General features: G+C 49.6%; 1 protein-coding gene across 14 annotated transcripts in view; it reads left to right on the forward strand.

Moving 5' to 3' along the window:
- The window catches only part of MEGF11 (multiple EGF like domains 11), a 415,557-nt gene that overhangs the window by 326,408 nt on the left and 74,038 nt on the right, over positions 1 to 15,111 (forward strand). For all 14 annotated transcript variants that reach the window (XR_009007618.1, XM_057543621.1, XM_057543627.1 and 11 more), the window contains 2 exons: positions 7,268 to 7,514; positions 8,751 to 8,871. Coding sequence is in view for 13 of the 14 variants with exons in the window: in XM_057543621.1 (XP_057399604.1) it covers positions 7,268 to 7,514; positions 8,751 to 8,871 (368 nt within the window). In the remaining variant the exon portion in view is untranslated. The remainder of the gene's footprint in view (positions 1 to 7,267; positions 7,515 to 8,750; positions 8,872 to 15,111) is intronic.

Here is a 15,111-nt window from a genome sequence, read left to right on the forward strand (position 1 = left end):
ATTAACCGCCCTTTCAAGTGGACTTACAAATTTGAAAGCGTGTCTGTGGTGAAGGTGGGTGGTGAAGGGAGAGACGTAGCCACTCCCCTTGTGGAGGTGAGGGAGTACCCAAGCCTGGGCCCTGCAGAAAGTATAGGTCAGCTGGGAGATGCGCAGGCTGGGAAGGGCGAGAGGTGGCCGGATTAAAGGACCAGAACAAGCCAGGCCACAGACTTTTGGGTGGCCTAAGCCCTCACTCGCTGCCCAGACAAGATCCGCCCACTTGAAAAAATCAGCCAAAGCCAAATATAATTAGGAAGGAGCATCTGTGACAGAAATTTAAAAAGTCTGTGAGGGGCTGACATTCCGGGGCCAAATTGGAAAGAGTTTGCGATCGTCTGTGAAAGAATGCAAAGTCCTGTTGTAATTTTAATGGTGATAGTTTTTATTCACCTTCAACAGGGTAGATAATTGACTCACTGACTCATTTCTCTGTCATTGCTAGGGAAAGAGGTGTTTTTAAGTGGATTTTCTAAGATAACTGAAGCTTATCCCTGTGAACCCTAACTTTTTTTTTTTCACTTAATCACTGTAGGGGGAATGTCTGTGGAATGGATTACACACTTCCCTGCTTCCTTAATCAGAATATTCTAATCGAATGGAATCTCTTCCTGTCAATTTTGATATGAGGGATTATTTCCTCCTATGTTAGTGACTCCAAGTTGCTTTGCTTTTTTAGCCTAAAAATGTTTTCTGTTTATTTCCGTCAGTTTCTAATGTGCATAGAGCTCTTTTTGGAGGGGGGGAGCCCCATAAAACACACATACACAGATGTAAACACAAGCATATACAGTGTGCGCGTGCATGCACACACACACTCACACACACACTCTCTCTCTCTCACACACACACACACCATCTAGTCTGAGAACCCGGATTGTCGGACTTAATGGAATTTCATTTCCACGTGCTTCTCTAATGCCCTGAACTGCCTTATCATGGCATTTTCACAGCGTTCTGTAAATGCTGTTCCCGTGGCTCTGTCCCCGCTAGACTGTGCACTCCAAGAGGGCGGGACACTTTCTGCCACTAGCAGGTGCTTAGTAAATGTCTGTCAAATGGACGAGTAGAAGGGCAGAAGCACCCAAGTGTGAGGGCATCAGTCAGTAGGTGAATGGGTTTTGAATGCCTTCCTGGATGTCCCTTAGCCACCGCAAAACACAGTGAGCAAAATTAACCTCATCCTTTTCCCCCGAGTGTTTGCTCTTCCCCTTGTGTTTCCATAAAGAATGTGGCACCAACATCCACCCAGCAGCCTAAGCCAAAGCTAGGGTACCAACCTCCCTCTCTCTTCTTCCCTGAGCACCCTGTCAGTCACCCCGTCCTTGCTGATTCAACCTCATAAACTCAGCTGAAATCTGTCCCCTTGTCTCCATCCCAGATGCTACTACCTTAGTCAAGGCCACCATCATCTCCTTCCCATTATAACAGCCAGGCGCCCAACCCCACCCCTACTCCATCTCTCCTGCCCACATATCTATTCTCACCAGACCAATCTTTCAGCAGCCACACCTGGTCTTGTCAGTCCTCCACTTAGGACATATTCAGAGCCTCCCGGCCCTTGTACGAAGTCTGCCCCCCCTAACATGGCTCACAAAGCCCTTGGACCTGGTACCCAGCCCAGGAATCGACCTCACCTTGTACCTTGGTCTCCCTTAAAGTCTACACTCCAGACACACATATCTTTTTTTTCATTTTCCCTCACATTCATGCTTTTTCCCCATTCCAAACGTTTATATACATTATTTCCTCTGCCTAGATTCATTCCCCACCCTCACCCCTCCTTCAGGTCTTTTCTTTGAAGACATCTTCCCTAACCACCCCTGTCTGGGTTCAGACCTGCCTGTGTCTTCCTCTGATGCCCTGAATGACTCCGATTATAGCCCTTCTGCAGTCAGCCTTAAATGCCGCTCCCGTTGCTCTGTCCCCACCCATTATACACTCCAAGAGGGCGGGACACTTTCTGGCCCTCGCAGGTGCTTGGTTGAATGAACGAGTAGAAGAACGAAAGCACCCAAGTGTTAGTGCATGGCCTTCATGACAATATCCAGCTCCCTTATCAGAGGCATAGTTTTGCTTCTTACTGGGTTTGGTTGTGACAGAGTGAATGGAGGTCCTGTCTGATAAGCAAAGCATAACTGTCTGCCCTGGGATGCCCCAAGGGCAAGCTGGCTGTGGACTCCAACAGTTCAGTACAGAGCCAAGGTCTGAGGGCAGTGACTATGCCAGCACAATGAGGGGAATCCCTTGTTCTGGGTCCCAGGGCTGTTCATAGTGATGAGTGGGGAGGATGTGGCTAGTCTCTGTGGTGTCCCGGTCCTCGTGCTTTGCAACTGCCACCTTGTCCCCGGTGGCACCTCTTAAATCTCTCTCCTCAGAATCATCATTCAGAAAGTGTCACATGCACCTCCAGTGGAGAGTGCTGGAGCCAGAAGACCTGGCCTGCCCTTGACTATAACCTTGGGCAATCACATAATCTCTCTGACCCTTTATTTCCCCATCTGTAAAATGGAGAGATAATAAAACCTAATTCACATAGTTTTAAATGTCACAAGTGAGCATTTAAAATGTGGTGGTTATTATTATTACAATGGAGTCATATCATATGTACGTTAAACTCATGCAAATTTAACTACATATGCTTGACAACAAAAAGAGAGAGAGAAATGATACAGTAGGTAATTCTGCTGTCTTTCTACTCACTGAGTAGATCTCCCAGAGAGAAGGTGACGTGGCAGACGCCGGACTGCTGGGTGCTCCCTCACTCTCTGTCCTGTGAGCCTCTTTCAGTGTGAGTGCAGGTTATAATGATAACTGGACTCAATTCTTTACATTGAGATATAATTGACATATAACATTATATTAGTTTCAGGTTACAACATAATGATTCAACATCTGTATATATTGAGAAATGATCACCACCCTAAGTCTAGCTAACATCACACAGTTACCGTTGTTTTTTTCTTATGACGAGACCTTTTAAGATCTTCTCTCTTAGCAACTCTCAAATATACAATACAGAATTATTAACTATAGTCACCATGCTGTACATTACATCCCCTGAACTCATTTATCTTGTAGCTGGAAGTTTGTACCTTTTGACTACCTTTGCCCCTCTTGCCCACTCCCTACCTCTGACAACCACCAGTCTGTTCTCTGTATCTATGAGTTCGATGTTTGTTTGTTTGTTTGTTGGACTCCACATATAAGTGAGATTATATGGTATTTGTCTTTCTCTGTCTGACTTATTTCACTTAGCATAATGCCCTCAAAATGTCTATCCATATTGTCACAAATGGCAAGATTTCCTTCTTTTTCGTGGCTGAATAATATTCCCTTGTGTGGGACTTCCCTGGTGGTGCGATGGTTAAGAATCTGCCTGCCAATGCAGGGGGCGTGGGTTCGTGCCCTGGTCCGGGAAGATCCCACATGCTGTGGAGCATCTAAGCCTGTGCACCACGACTACTGAGCCTGTGAGCCACAACTCCGGAAGCCCACGTGCCACAACTACTGAAGCCCGCATGCCTAGAGCCTGTGCTCCACAACAAGAGAAGCCATCGCAATGAGAAGCCTGTGCACCACAACGAAGAGTAGTCCCCACTAGCCGCCAACTAGAGAAAGCCCGCACGCAGCAACGAAAACCCAACACAGCCATAAATAAGTAAATAAAATTATTTTTAAAAAATTCCAGGGGGCTTCCCTGGTGGCGCAGTGGTTGAGAATCTGCCTGCTAATGCAGGGGACACGGGTTCGAGCCATGGTCTGGGAAGATCCCACATGCCGCGGAGCAACTAGGCCCGTGAGCCACAATTACTGAGCCTGCGCATCTGGAGCGTGTGCTCCGCAACAAGAGAGGCCGCGATAATGAGAGGCCCGCGCACCGCGATGAAGAGTGGCCCCCACTTGCCGCAACTAGAGAAAGCCCTCGCACAGAAACGAAGACCTAACATAGCAATCAATCAATGAATGAATCAATAAATAAATCTTTAAAAAAAAAAAATTCCATTGTGTGCATGTGTATATATGTGTGTGTGTATACATACACACACATACATTTGTGTATACACATTTTTTAATCCACTCATCCATTGATGAACATTTAGGTTGCTTCTGTGTCTTGGCTAGTGTAAATAATGCTGCAGTGAACATAGGGGTGCAGATATCTTTTCGAGTTAATGTTTTCATTTCTTTCAGATAAATACCCAGGAGTAGAATTGCTGGATTTTACAGTAGTTCTCTTTTTAAGTTTTTGAGGAACCTCCATACTGTTTTCCATACTGACTGCACCAACCTAAATTCCCACCAACAATGCACAAGTGTTTCTTTTTCTCCACATCCTTGTCAACACTTGTTATTTCTTGTCTTTTAGATAATAGCCAGTCTATCAGGTTTGAGGTGATATCTCAGTGTGGATTTTATTTTTAATCTATGCATTCTTTTTTTTTTTTTAATAAGTAAATTATTTATTTATTTATTTTGGCTGCATTGGGCCTTCATTGCTGCACGTGGGCTTTCTCTAGTTGCAGCAAGCGGGGGCTACTCTTCATTGCGGTGCGTGGGCTTCTCATTGCGCTGGCTTCTCTTGTTGTGGAGCGTGGACGCTAGGCACACGGGCTTCAGTGGTTGTGGCTCGAGGGCTCTAGAGTGCAGGCTCAGTAGTTGTGGCGCACGGGCTTAGTCGTTCCACAGCATGTGGGATCTTCCCGGACCAGGGCTCGAACCCGTGTCCCCTGCATTGGCAGGCAGATTCTTAACCACTGCACCACCAGGGAAGTCCCCTCAGTGTGGTTTTGATTTGCATTTCCCTGATGGTTATGAGCATCTTTTCAAGTACCTGTTGGTCATCTGTATGTCTTCTTTGTAAAAATATCTATTCAGATCCTCTACCCATTTTTTAATCAGATTGTTTGTTTGTTTGCTATTTAGTTGTATAAGTTATTTATATATTTTGGATATTAAACCCTTATCAGATATGTGATTTGCAAATATTTTGTCCCATTTGTTAGGTTGCCTTTTCATTTTGTTGATGGTTTCCTTTGCTGTGCAGAAGCTTTTTAGTTTCATGTAGTCCCACTTGTTGATTTTGCTTCAGTTGCCTTTGCTTTTAGTGTCAAATCCAAAAAATCATTGCCAAGACCAATATCAGGGAGCGTACTACCTATGTTTGCTTCTAGGAGTTTTTTTGTTCTGGTCCTAATTCAAGTCTTTAATCCATTTTGAGTTGATTTTTACATATGGTGTAAGATAGGGGTTCAGTTTCATTCTTTTGCATGTGGTTGTCCAGTTTTCCCAACACCATTTATTGAAGAAACTGGCCTTTCCCCATTGTATATTCTTGGCTCCTTTGTCATAAATTAATTGACTATATATGCGTAGGTTTCTTTCTGGACTCTGTATTCTATTCCATTGATCTATGTGTCTGTTTTTATGCCAATATCATACTGTTTGAATTACTATAGCTTTGTAATATAATTTAAAATCAGAAAGTGTGATGCCCCCAGCTTTGTTCATCTTTCTCAAAATTGTTTTGGCTATTGGACTTGGTTTTTGCCTCACTTACTGTAGTACCAGGTAGAAAATGCAGGGTGAGTCTTGCTCAGAATTTGGCAGCTCGGTTTGTATGTGTATATATTTGGGGCACAGTGAAGAAGGGATGATGCAAGATAGGGTGATTGGGATTCCAGGCCTAGTGTGGTTCCATCTACTAAAAGTAATGGACAGTTTCCATGACTTTGACCAATTGACCCTGGTCAGCAAGTGGGAAGTATATGCAGGAGGGTTGGTGGGGCTGGTAGAGTGATTCTTCCATCAGCCTTATAGTTTCCAAAGATCCCATGTACTCACTGGCTTCGCTAGAACCTTGTGCTTTTGTACATACCCAGCACTCAAGTACCACTGTCTCTTTGCTCATACTGAGCCTGCCCCAGGGACACCTTCCCCAATCCCACTCACCTGCCCCCTTTTCTCTTTGAGTGGGTAAACCCTACAGTCACTGGAGCACAAAGGTCAACTAATCATCTCCTTGACTTCAGGCAGTAGGGTCTCTAGCCATTCCAGTTTGCCCAGCACAGAGAGAATTCTCAGAATGAGGGACTTTCAATGGTGAAACTGGGACAGTTAGTCACTCTGATTGTCAGACAAGGGAGACATCTTTTACAGCCCACTTCAGATGCTTTCTCTTCCAGGAAATGTTGCCTGCTTCCTTAGCTGGGAGCAGTCTTTTTCTCCATGGAACATGTCCTAGTACATTATTTATGCTTGTCCTTGCCTGAACTCCACATGCACCTCTACTCCAGGATTTGAGTGAATGAGGCTATAGTTGAAGGATGTCTTGCTGTTGTGTGTCTTGTATGCATCAAGTGAGGGTCAGACTAGGAAGTGGCAGCAGGCTGGGTGACCTACCTGAGGACTGCTATTCAGCCCCTTTCCCCCCCCGCCGCAGAGTGTGAATTTCTGCAAAGCTGGCTCAGATATCACTCTTTGAAACATTTAATTACATATAAAGATCTTCAAGGCTGTCTGTCACATCCCAGGAAAATATTTCTTTTTTCCTGCTCCTTCTGAAGTTGGCTGCTTGGAAAGTAATGAAATTGAACTGAGGATGAAGGAACCAGGAGGTGTAGGCATTACTGTTAGGGAGACGCGGCATGAAAGAGAGATGCGGGTGGAGGTGGTGACAGGGAGATGGTGCTGGGGGAGGGGCAGGGCGTTAGAAGGCTTGTTCACAGCGAGTGAGATGCAAGAGGTGAGAAGAACTAATGTTTCAGGAAGAGATGGAAAGAGAGAGAGATGAGGGCTGGGCTGGGGAGGCACCAAGAAGGGGAGGAGGGTCACGGAGAAGAGGGGAGGCACACTGGAAGAGAAAGGGCCTGGCTGAGAGGAAGAGAGAGCCAACCCAGAAGAGTTTTAGCAAAGGTAAAATGGCTTGTGGTTCCAGAGTTTCAGTACCGGAGAGGGGGTTCTGGAGAGGTGTGGTTGGAATGGAATGACCCTGACTGGGAGACGCGTTGAGGAAAGAAGCTTCTGAGCTTGGATGATTATTTGGGGGGTGGAGTGGGGCTTGGCAAGGAGCCGATGGAGCTATGAAGCACCAAAGCTTCCATCCAGAAACCCCTTGCTGCCTCCTATCCAGGGAAGAGCAATGCAGAGACGGGAAGGCTGTTCCCAGCCCCCATCCCAAGCAGAGTCCACGGGGACCCCTCTGCCCTGACCCGCTCCTCTCTTGCAGGCTGCGACAGCGACCACTGGGGCCCCCATTGCAGCAGCCGGTGCCAGTGCCAAAACGGAGCCCTGTGCAACCCCATCACCGGTGCCTGCGTGTGTGCCGCCGGCTTCCGAGGCTGGCGCTGCGAGGAGCTCTGCGCGCCCGGCACCCACGGCAAGGGCTGCCAGCTGCCGTGCCAGTGCCACCACGGCACCAGCTGCGATCCCCGCACCGGCGAGTGCCTCTGCTCGCCCGGCTATACTGGCGTCTAGTGAGTAAAGCCCGGGGCGGCTGGGAGAGCAGGATCGGGAAACACTTGGAGGGTCAAGATAGTCCTGGCTGTAAAGTCTCCTGCGCTCCGACCCCAAGTCCTGCAGAGGCTGAACGCCCGGGCCTCGCCCACACCCTCACATCCCTGTTGTCCAGGCCCCAGGGTGACTGGTGCGAGCTGGGAGGACACATTTTGATGGAGGCTCTCGTGGCCAGAGGAGCTGGCTAACCTCCTCCCAGGAGGCCCTTCCTGGTCCGGGCCCCAGACCTTAGTTTGGAATTCTGATCGTAACCCAAATGCCGTTGTTGACCCTTCCAGGCCATTTGAGGCAGAGGGGGGTGAGGGCCCTGGGCAGATATCATGCACAGACTCGGGGAGTTTACTGCGCCTGTTCCTCTTCCCTTACCTTCTCCCCTCAGACCCCAAGCAGCCCCTCACTCCAGTTCCCTGGAGACGGAGGCTGCATGGACAGAAGCCCTCCAAGGCTGCTTAGTTGAGACCCCTTCAGAGGCAAGACTGAAGTTCTCCTCCCCACCCTGTCAAAGGCTCAGTGGCCTCCCCAACAGCCCTAGATCCTGAGGGGACACCCAAGGACTCTGGCTGCAGATACATCTTTGATGGATGTTGTGTGTCCCCTGCCCCAGTGTCTGGCCACAGCTCCAGGGGCAAAACATTGGGCTAAGGCCCAAGACCAAGACCCCAGGCAAATCCTTCCCTGCATCTCAGCAGTGATAGTCCCTGTACAGAAGCCTGTTGTGGTAGCTGAAAGCCTGGAAGAGGGTGGAGGCATGCCCCAGATTCTCCCTCTCTCTGAATTTAGGCAGAATTTGAAGACTGGAGTCATGGCTATGTCTCATGGCCTTTGCTTGTGCTGTTCCTTCTGCCTGGCATGCCCTTCCTCCCCTTCTCCCAGTGAAATTAACTTCACCTCCAAGACTCAAGTGAAATGTCTCCCTCTTAGGGAAGCCTTCCTCAGCTTTCCCTCCCGGTAGAGCACTCTTCTTTACACTAAAAGCCCTTAAGTCATCCCACAAGTACTGGCCCAAACACACAACCTTCCAGTTCATTGTATCTGAGCCCTGTTTTCCCTCTCCTGGCCTTGTGCCTAGTATAGTTCACACTGACTGTGAACTCACTAACTTCTAGGGAGCCCGGGAGCCTTGGGACTGGCAGCGCTAGGACCCTGTGACCTCATCTGCATGCAGCTGCCTCTAACGCCTCTGCTTCCCCACGCAGCTGCGAGGAGCTCTGCCCACCTGGGAGCCACGGGGCTCACTGTGAGCTGCGCTGCCCCTGCCAGAATGGGGGTACCTGCCACCACATCACTGGCGAGTGTGCCTGCCCCCCAGGCTGGATGGTAGGTGGACCTTCAGGATCTGGGTGGGGCTCTCTAAGACGTCTGAGCATCCCTCACATGCACCTTGGAGGGCTAAATTCCTCTCCCACCCTGAATACCCTGCCTCCTCTTTATGGTCATGGGCATCATTAAACACTGCCAGTTGTGTCATGGACACAGCTTTGAATCCCAGGGCTCCCATCTAAGTGCTGTGTGACCTGAAGCAAGTTACTTAACCTCTCTGAGCCTGTGGTCCCTCATGTGCAAAGGAGTTGAATTATTCTCATAAATTGTCTCTGTCTTTCAGCATAGGGACTCACTTGAGCTGCCACGGGCTCTGAAATGTGGTGAAAAGGGCATGGTGTAAAGATGGGGGTGGTGCAGGGGAAGGGAGAGAGCAGGGTATGGGTCACCTTCATTTATAGAACTTCAGATTCCCAGCCTCCAACCTCTGTACTCACACACATACACATATTCTGCTTCTGTGGGCCCCAGAATCTGTATTTTAACAAGTGCTCCAGGTGATTCTGATGCAGCCTCAACCAATCCAGGTCTCTTGTCTGGGAACCACCATTGTGGGAAAGGGGGATGAGATTTATCACATCACATCAGGCCTCACATCCAATGTTGACCCTGAAAAAAGCCCTTGGCTATTCTAGCCTCTGCTTTCCCGTCTGCAAAGCTGGCATGAAAACCGTCAGCCCTGGGACTTCCCTGGCGGTCCAGTGGTTAAGACTTCATGCTTCCAACGCAGGGGACGCGGGTTCGATCCCTGGTCAGGGAACTAAGATCCCACATGCCACGCGGTGTGGCCAAAAAAATAAAAAATTTAAAAATTTTAAAAAACCCCAAATAAACAGCCCTGCCCTTCATAGCAGCATGGTTGGCAGAAGGCTCAGATGAGGCAGTGCACATCCAATGTGCCTTGCAAGCTCTGGAGTGCTCTACAGTTGCTTTTTGTGTGTCCCTGGATGCCACAGACGAGCCACAGCCTCCTTTTAGCCAGTATGCTCCCCCTGTCAGTGTCCCCAAGCCCCTCAGAAGCAGTGAGTCACTGAGGCTGACTTTCCCGTTTCGGGGGGAGCTCAGTGACACAGCTGGCTGCCTCCCCTGGGGCCTGAGGCTTTGCAAAGCCAGGAAGGACAGGGCTGCTGAGCAGGATCTTTCAGGAGGCTGTGAACAAGGTCATGGTGTGTGTGGGGGCGGTGGGGGGGGGCAGCAGGAGGGATGGCTGCAGGGCCTGTTGACGCAGGCAGAGATTTGCCAGAATTTTTTAGAGCAGGAAGGGACCTGGTGGGTCACCTGGTTCAGCCTGGTCCCAGCCTGGCTGTGCACCAGAGTCACGGTGCATAGGGGTGGAGGTGGGGTTAATACAGATTCCCAGGCTCCACCAGAGACCTTCTGGGGCCTGGGGATCTCTATATTTAATAATCTCCTCCAGATAATTCTGAGGCAGCCAACCCTGTATTCAAGTCTGCGTTTGGAAACAATTAACGCAGACTGTAGGATTTGCTTCTGTGTTTCACAGAAGCCTAGGGTTTCTTGGAGGTGAGGATGGGGACGAGTAGCCTAATAATTGGGGTTCTGGCTCCCATGCACCCCACTTCCCCATTTCAATCTACCTAGAGGTTCTAGGTAAGACTTCACGTAAAAAGAGGGCCTCCCAGCTTTAAGAGGTTTGGACACCACTGGTCTGTCAATACCTTCCTTTCTCAGATGAGGAAGCTGAGGCCCAGAGAGGCTAAGTGAGCTGGCCAAAGCCACACAGCTGGTGAAGAGGGAGGTGGAGCTGGAATCCGGGTCTCCTGACTCCTGAATCCCAGCTCTCGGCGTCCGTCTGTCTCTGTCTCTTCTGAGGAGGATAAAGGGGCTGCTGACTCTCCCACACCTGCCCATTTCTCCCACCCTGAACCACTCTCTGCAAAGGCCCTCTTATTTCCATACAGCTTCCGGAATTCCATCACTTGCAGACTGGGTCCTCGGAGACCCAACAGTGGGCAGTGAGGTCAGGTCAGGATGAGGTAGGGGGAGAACAGGCTGCAGGCAGACCTGTACCTGTAAAGTCCTCTCTAGAGAGACTGATGGTGGCTGGTGATTGAAGAGGGGGAGGGGAGGAAACCAACACAAGAGATTTTTTTTTCTCCCAGTACAGTGAGAGGTTTGTTCTTCCAGATGACAGGAAACTCTGTCAATAGAAGCCTTTGGATTTGGGGACTTTATGTTTTTAATTTTATTGTAGACAATTGCATTTCTATTTTTGACACAGCATTTAACTTGCAGATTTGTATGAATTATTAACGCCCCTCGTCGTGCGTGCAGAGTCACAGTGTAATGAAGCTGTGGCTCAGGCCGGAGGCTCCGCCCAAGGAGAGGGCTGGGGGCAGGTTCAGGGCAGAAGGGCCCTCTCTTTATCATCCTCCATTGCCTCACTTTCCTGCTGGCCCCAGGTGGCTTCAGCCGCAGTCTGAGATCTAAAGAGTACGATTGCTCACTCACGCCGAACAGGTCCCCAAAGAACCGAGGCTTTATGCAGAGCTGGAGAGGAGCTGCCAGGAACTCTGGCCTCCCAGGCCCCTCCTCAGAGACCCCAGGCCACCAGGTCTCTGGTGTATGCCCACAGGACACGACACTCACCCAGCTGTGGTGAGCCCATTCCCAGAGGGCCTCTGCAAAGAACCTGGGGGGTTGTTTCCTCTCTTCTTCTGGGCTCTGAGACCTTTCAAAGGAGGCGAACCAGGTGTGAGTAGTTTGATGAGAATGGGTACTGCAGATGGATGGGAGGTAGGAGATGTGATCACCTGCCTTAGGAGTTCCCAGTCTGATGCTAGAGGCTGGACACACACATGTGCGTGCGAGTGCACACATATACACACACACATATACACACAGGAAGCAACATACCTGAAGAGCTGGGAAATAGGACCAGTGATCATGAAGGAGCAAAGAGAGGTGTTTGGAGCTGAAGCTGTAAAATCATAGAAGCCCAGGTTTGGGAAGGGTTATTCATGGAGCCCCAAGGCCTGGCCTGTGGCCGGGATCATTTCCACAGCACCCACACCAACCACTGTGCACTATCCACTGAGGGCATCCATGCCCATCCACGTCACCCACCTGGGATAGCAGCGATCATTAGATGCTTGGCGAGGCTGCGTTGTCTCATTGGCATAACCTCAAGTCCTTCACTATCTTGGCCCCCTCCTTTTTTATGCTCCATTTAGCCGTGGTCCCCTTTAAGTGCAGCTGGTTTCCAGATTTTGACAAAACCATTTGATCTATCCAGTCCCGAGAGGAGCAGGGCTATTGCCTCACCTCATCTCTAACCTTCTAGATGCCACACAGCCTGAGATCCCACTGCACTTGGAGATACGCTTTCAGGTGACCGTAGGGCAGGTGTGTTAGGGCTGTCATAACAAAGTAGCACAGACTGGGTGGCTTAAACAACAGAAACTTGTTTTCTCACAGTTTTAGAGGCCAGAAGTCTGAGACCAAGGTGTTGGCAGGGTTGGTTCCTTCTGAGGCTTCAGTCCCTGGCTTGTAGACGGCTATCTTCTCCCTGCATCTCCACATGGCCTTCCCTCTGCACCTGTGTGTGTCCTAATCTCCTCTCCCAATGAGGACATGGGTCATATTGGATTAGGGTCCACCCTAATGACCTCATTTTAACTTTATTGCCTCTCTCAAGTCACACTGTAAGTTGCCAGGGGTTAGGATATATGAATCTAGAGGGACACAATTCAGCTCATAGTAGCAGGAAAGAAACCAGAAGACCACAGCCCTCTCAAGCTGGTACTTTCCTGCCTGTCCTCTTCCCCTACCTCTCCCCAAAAAGCTGTTCTTCCAACCAGCAGTGACCAATCAATTATGTGGTTCTCCCCGACGCTTCTCTGTCCCAGGTGATACTGGGCTCCCACCACCTGTACGTCAGGTGTCCACGTGGGTTGAACTAATATTAATGAAGGGTCTGCTCATCTCTAATACTAATGAAGGTTCCCTCACATCTCTAATCCCACTGAATCTTAACAACCACCTGGGAGACTGGGGCTTACCACTCGCATTTTCTAGATGAGGAAACCGAGGCTCAGGACGATCACGTGACTTGTCCTTGCTCAGCCATCTGGGAGGAGGTAGAACTAGGGGTTGAGCCCAAGTCCTGACTATGAGTCCACTGTTCTTCCCACCACACCAGGCAGCAGTCCTTCCAAGGTAACACATTCCTTCAGGCCCCAGGAGCTCAAGCCTGAGGAGGGGCTTAGGGTTACAGGGACCTGGGGTGCTGCATTTGGGGAATACCGAGCAGGGGCTAAAAGAAGTGCTCGCCCTCCTATCCAAAAAAAGTCTCAAGGATGCTTGATTTCCCCAGGAAGTGTTGAAAGGAAGCAAACTTTCCTATTGGCCTCTTTAGGGGGCCCTGGTCATGTCTCAGAAACGCTGAAGAGAAAGGGAGTCTGCAGTTGAACAGGGTGGATGGTGTATAGGGGCGTGTGTGTGTGTGTGTGTGTGTGTGTGTGTGTGTGTGTGTGTGTGTGTGTGTGTGTGTGTGTGTGTGTGTGTGTGTGTGTGTGTGTGTGTGTGTGTGTGTGTGTGTAGGTACAGGGGTACCTCCGTGATGGAGAGGGGGGAGGTATAAGCACAGCCCCCAGGATGGCTCAGAATGTTTTTTCAGGGTCAGAATGTCCTTGTCCAGGACCACAGAGGACTTGGCTCAGATGGTGGCCAGAAAGACTCATCTCTTCCCTCAAGAATCCCTGGAGCCTGTGGGGTACAGTGAGAAAGGCAAGCCCGGGTAACCCCACCACCTCCAGGAAGAAGAGGGACGCCCTCGTCTGAGCAGCTTTTCCCTGCCCCTCTCCTCATATACACATTCATCCCACCACCCTGGGCCGCTGCCTCTGCTGCTCAGTCCCCCATCCCTGCCCCCCTCAGCCCCGCACTGTCTGACTTATTATGTGTAGAGGAGACATCTGAGCGAAAAGGCCTCCCACTTAATTCATTACAAGTAAATTGGATGATATTGATAGATGACCCTGGTCAGCAGGATTTTCCTGCCTAAACTAGCTTCCTCGGGGTTGGCAATTGTTGGTGCTTAATAATTATGTGTTGAACTAATTGATTAATTAATTGTGGGAGAATCCTTGATCTGCATAAGAAAAATGACCGTCTCTGGTGTGGGAGAGGCTGGAAGGGCAGCAGGAGACAAGAGTAAGTTTAGATTTCTGTCTGATAAAGATCTGAGTCACATGTATAATTTAAAAATTATACACAGTATCTAATACCACAAGGCTACTACTGGAGGGAGGAGAGAGTAGTCCTCTGCACCCCCCAGACCTGCCACAAGTCCCTCTCCTGAAAGGTACCAGCTTCAAATCTTTTAGGTGTTTCTTCTGGCATTTCCCTCCATATTTCTACGTAATGTGCTTTACCGCCATCTCCCAACTTGCTAGAGCATCATTTCAAATATCTGGTGATCCCTGGCTTCCTGTTCATGTTTTACCATGATCCTTGGAAAAGCTGGTTGGAAGCCTAGGGGGCGGGGGGAGATGCCAGGCTTGTTGACTGATGGGACTCTCAAATATCATTATTTATAGGCCTTTCCTCTCAGTGTCCCCGGAAAGGAATCCTCCAGAACCCTGCCAGAGGGAGTAGAGTCTTGTCACTAGCATCGTAGGAGCTGAGCAGGGGAAGAGAGCAGAGGGTCTGACTGTTCAGCAGGCAGATCTCACAAGATCCCCATTTCTGTTGCCCCACTCCCTGTGTCTGAAGCCGATGTGGATCAACCTCCCTAAAAGTAAACTGCCAGTCTTGGGAAGTCACTTGGCTATTTGAAATGGGGGTAAAAATCTGGGGTCTAATTCCCTCTTTTATAAACTTTCAGACCGTCCCCCTATTTCCCCACACCTGCACCTTGGCCTTCAGAGGCCCCTGGGGTCTCTGATTCCTGAGCTTTTCTGAGCTCTGTCTTGCCACACTCGCTTTGCAGGCACTTGGCATTGCTGAGAAAGCAGAAACCCCAGCAGTTACTGCTCTTCTATCTGCCGGTCCCTCTTCCACCACGTGACACCTCTTGTCCTCTACGGTCCCCTCTCCCCTTCCTTTTCTCCTTGTAGGTCTATACATTTCCCCCGTTTACTCTCCTGTTAGCTGGGCTTGGGAAAGAAGTAGAGATAAATATGTGTTTCCAGACCACCATGTTTAATCACACCTCTGCTTTGGTTTTCCTCAGCACTTTATTGTGTACCGGTGTGAGGGCCCCTAGCACCGTGC

Source organism: Balaenoptera acutorostrata, chromosome 3 (genome assembly GCF_949987535.1).
Source record: "Balaenoptera acutorostrata chromosome 3, mBalAcu1.1, whole genome shotgun sequence".
Taxonomy (NCBI): Eukaryota; Metazoa; Chordata; class Mammalia; order Artiodactyla; family Balaenopteridae; genus Balaenoptera; species Balaenoptera acutorostrata.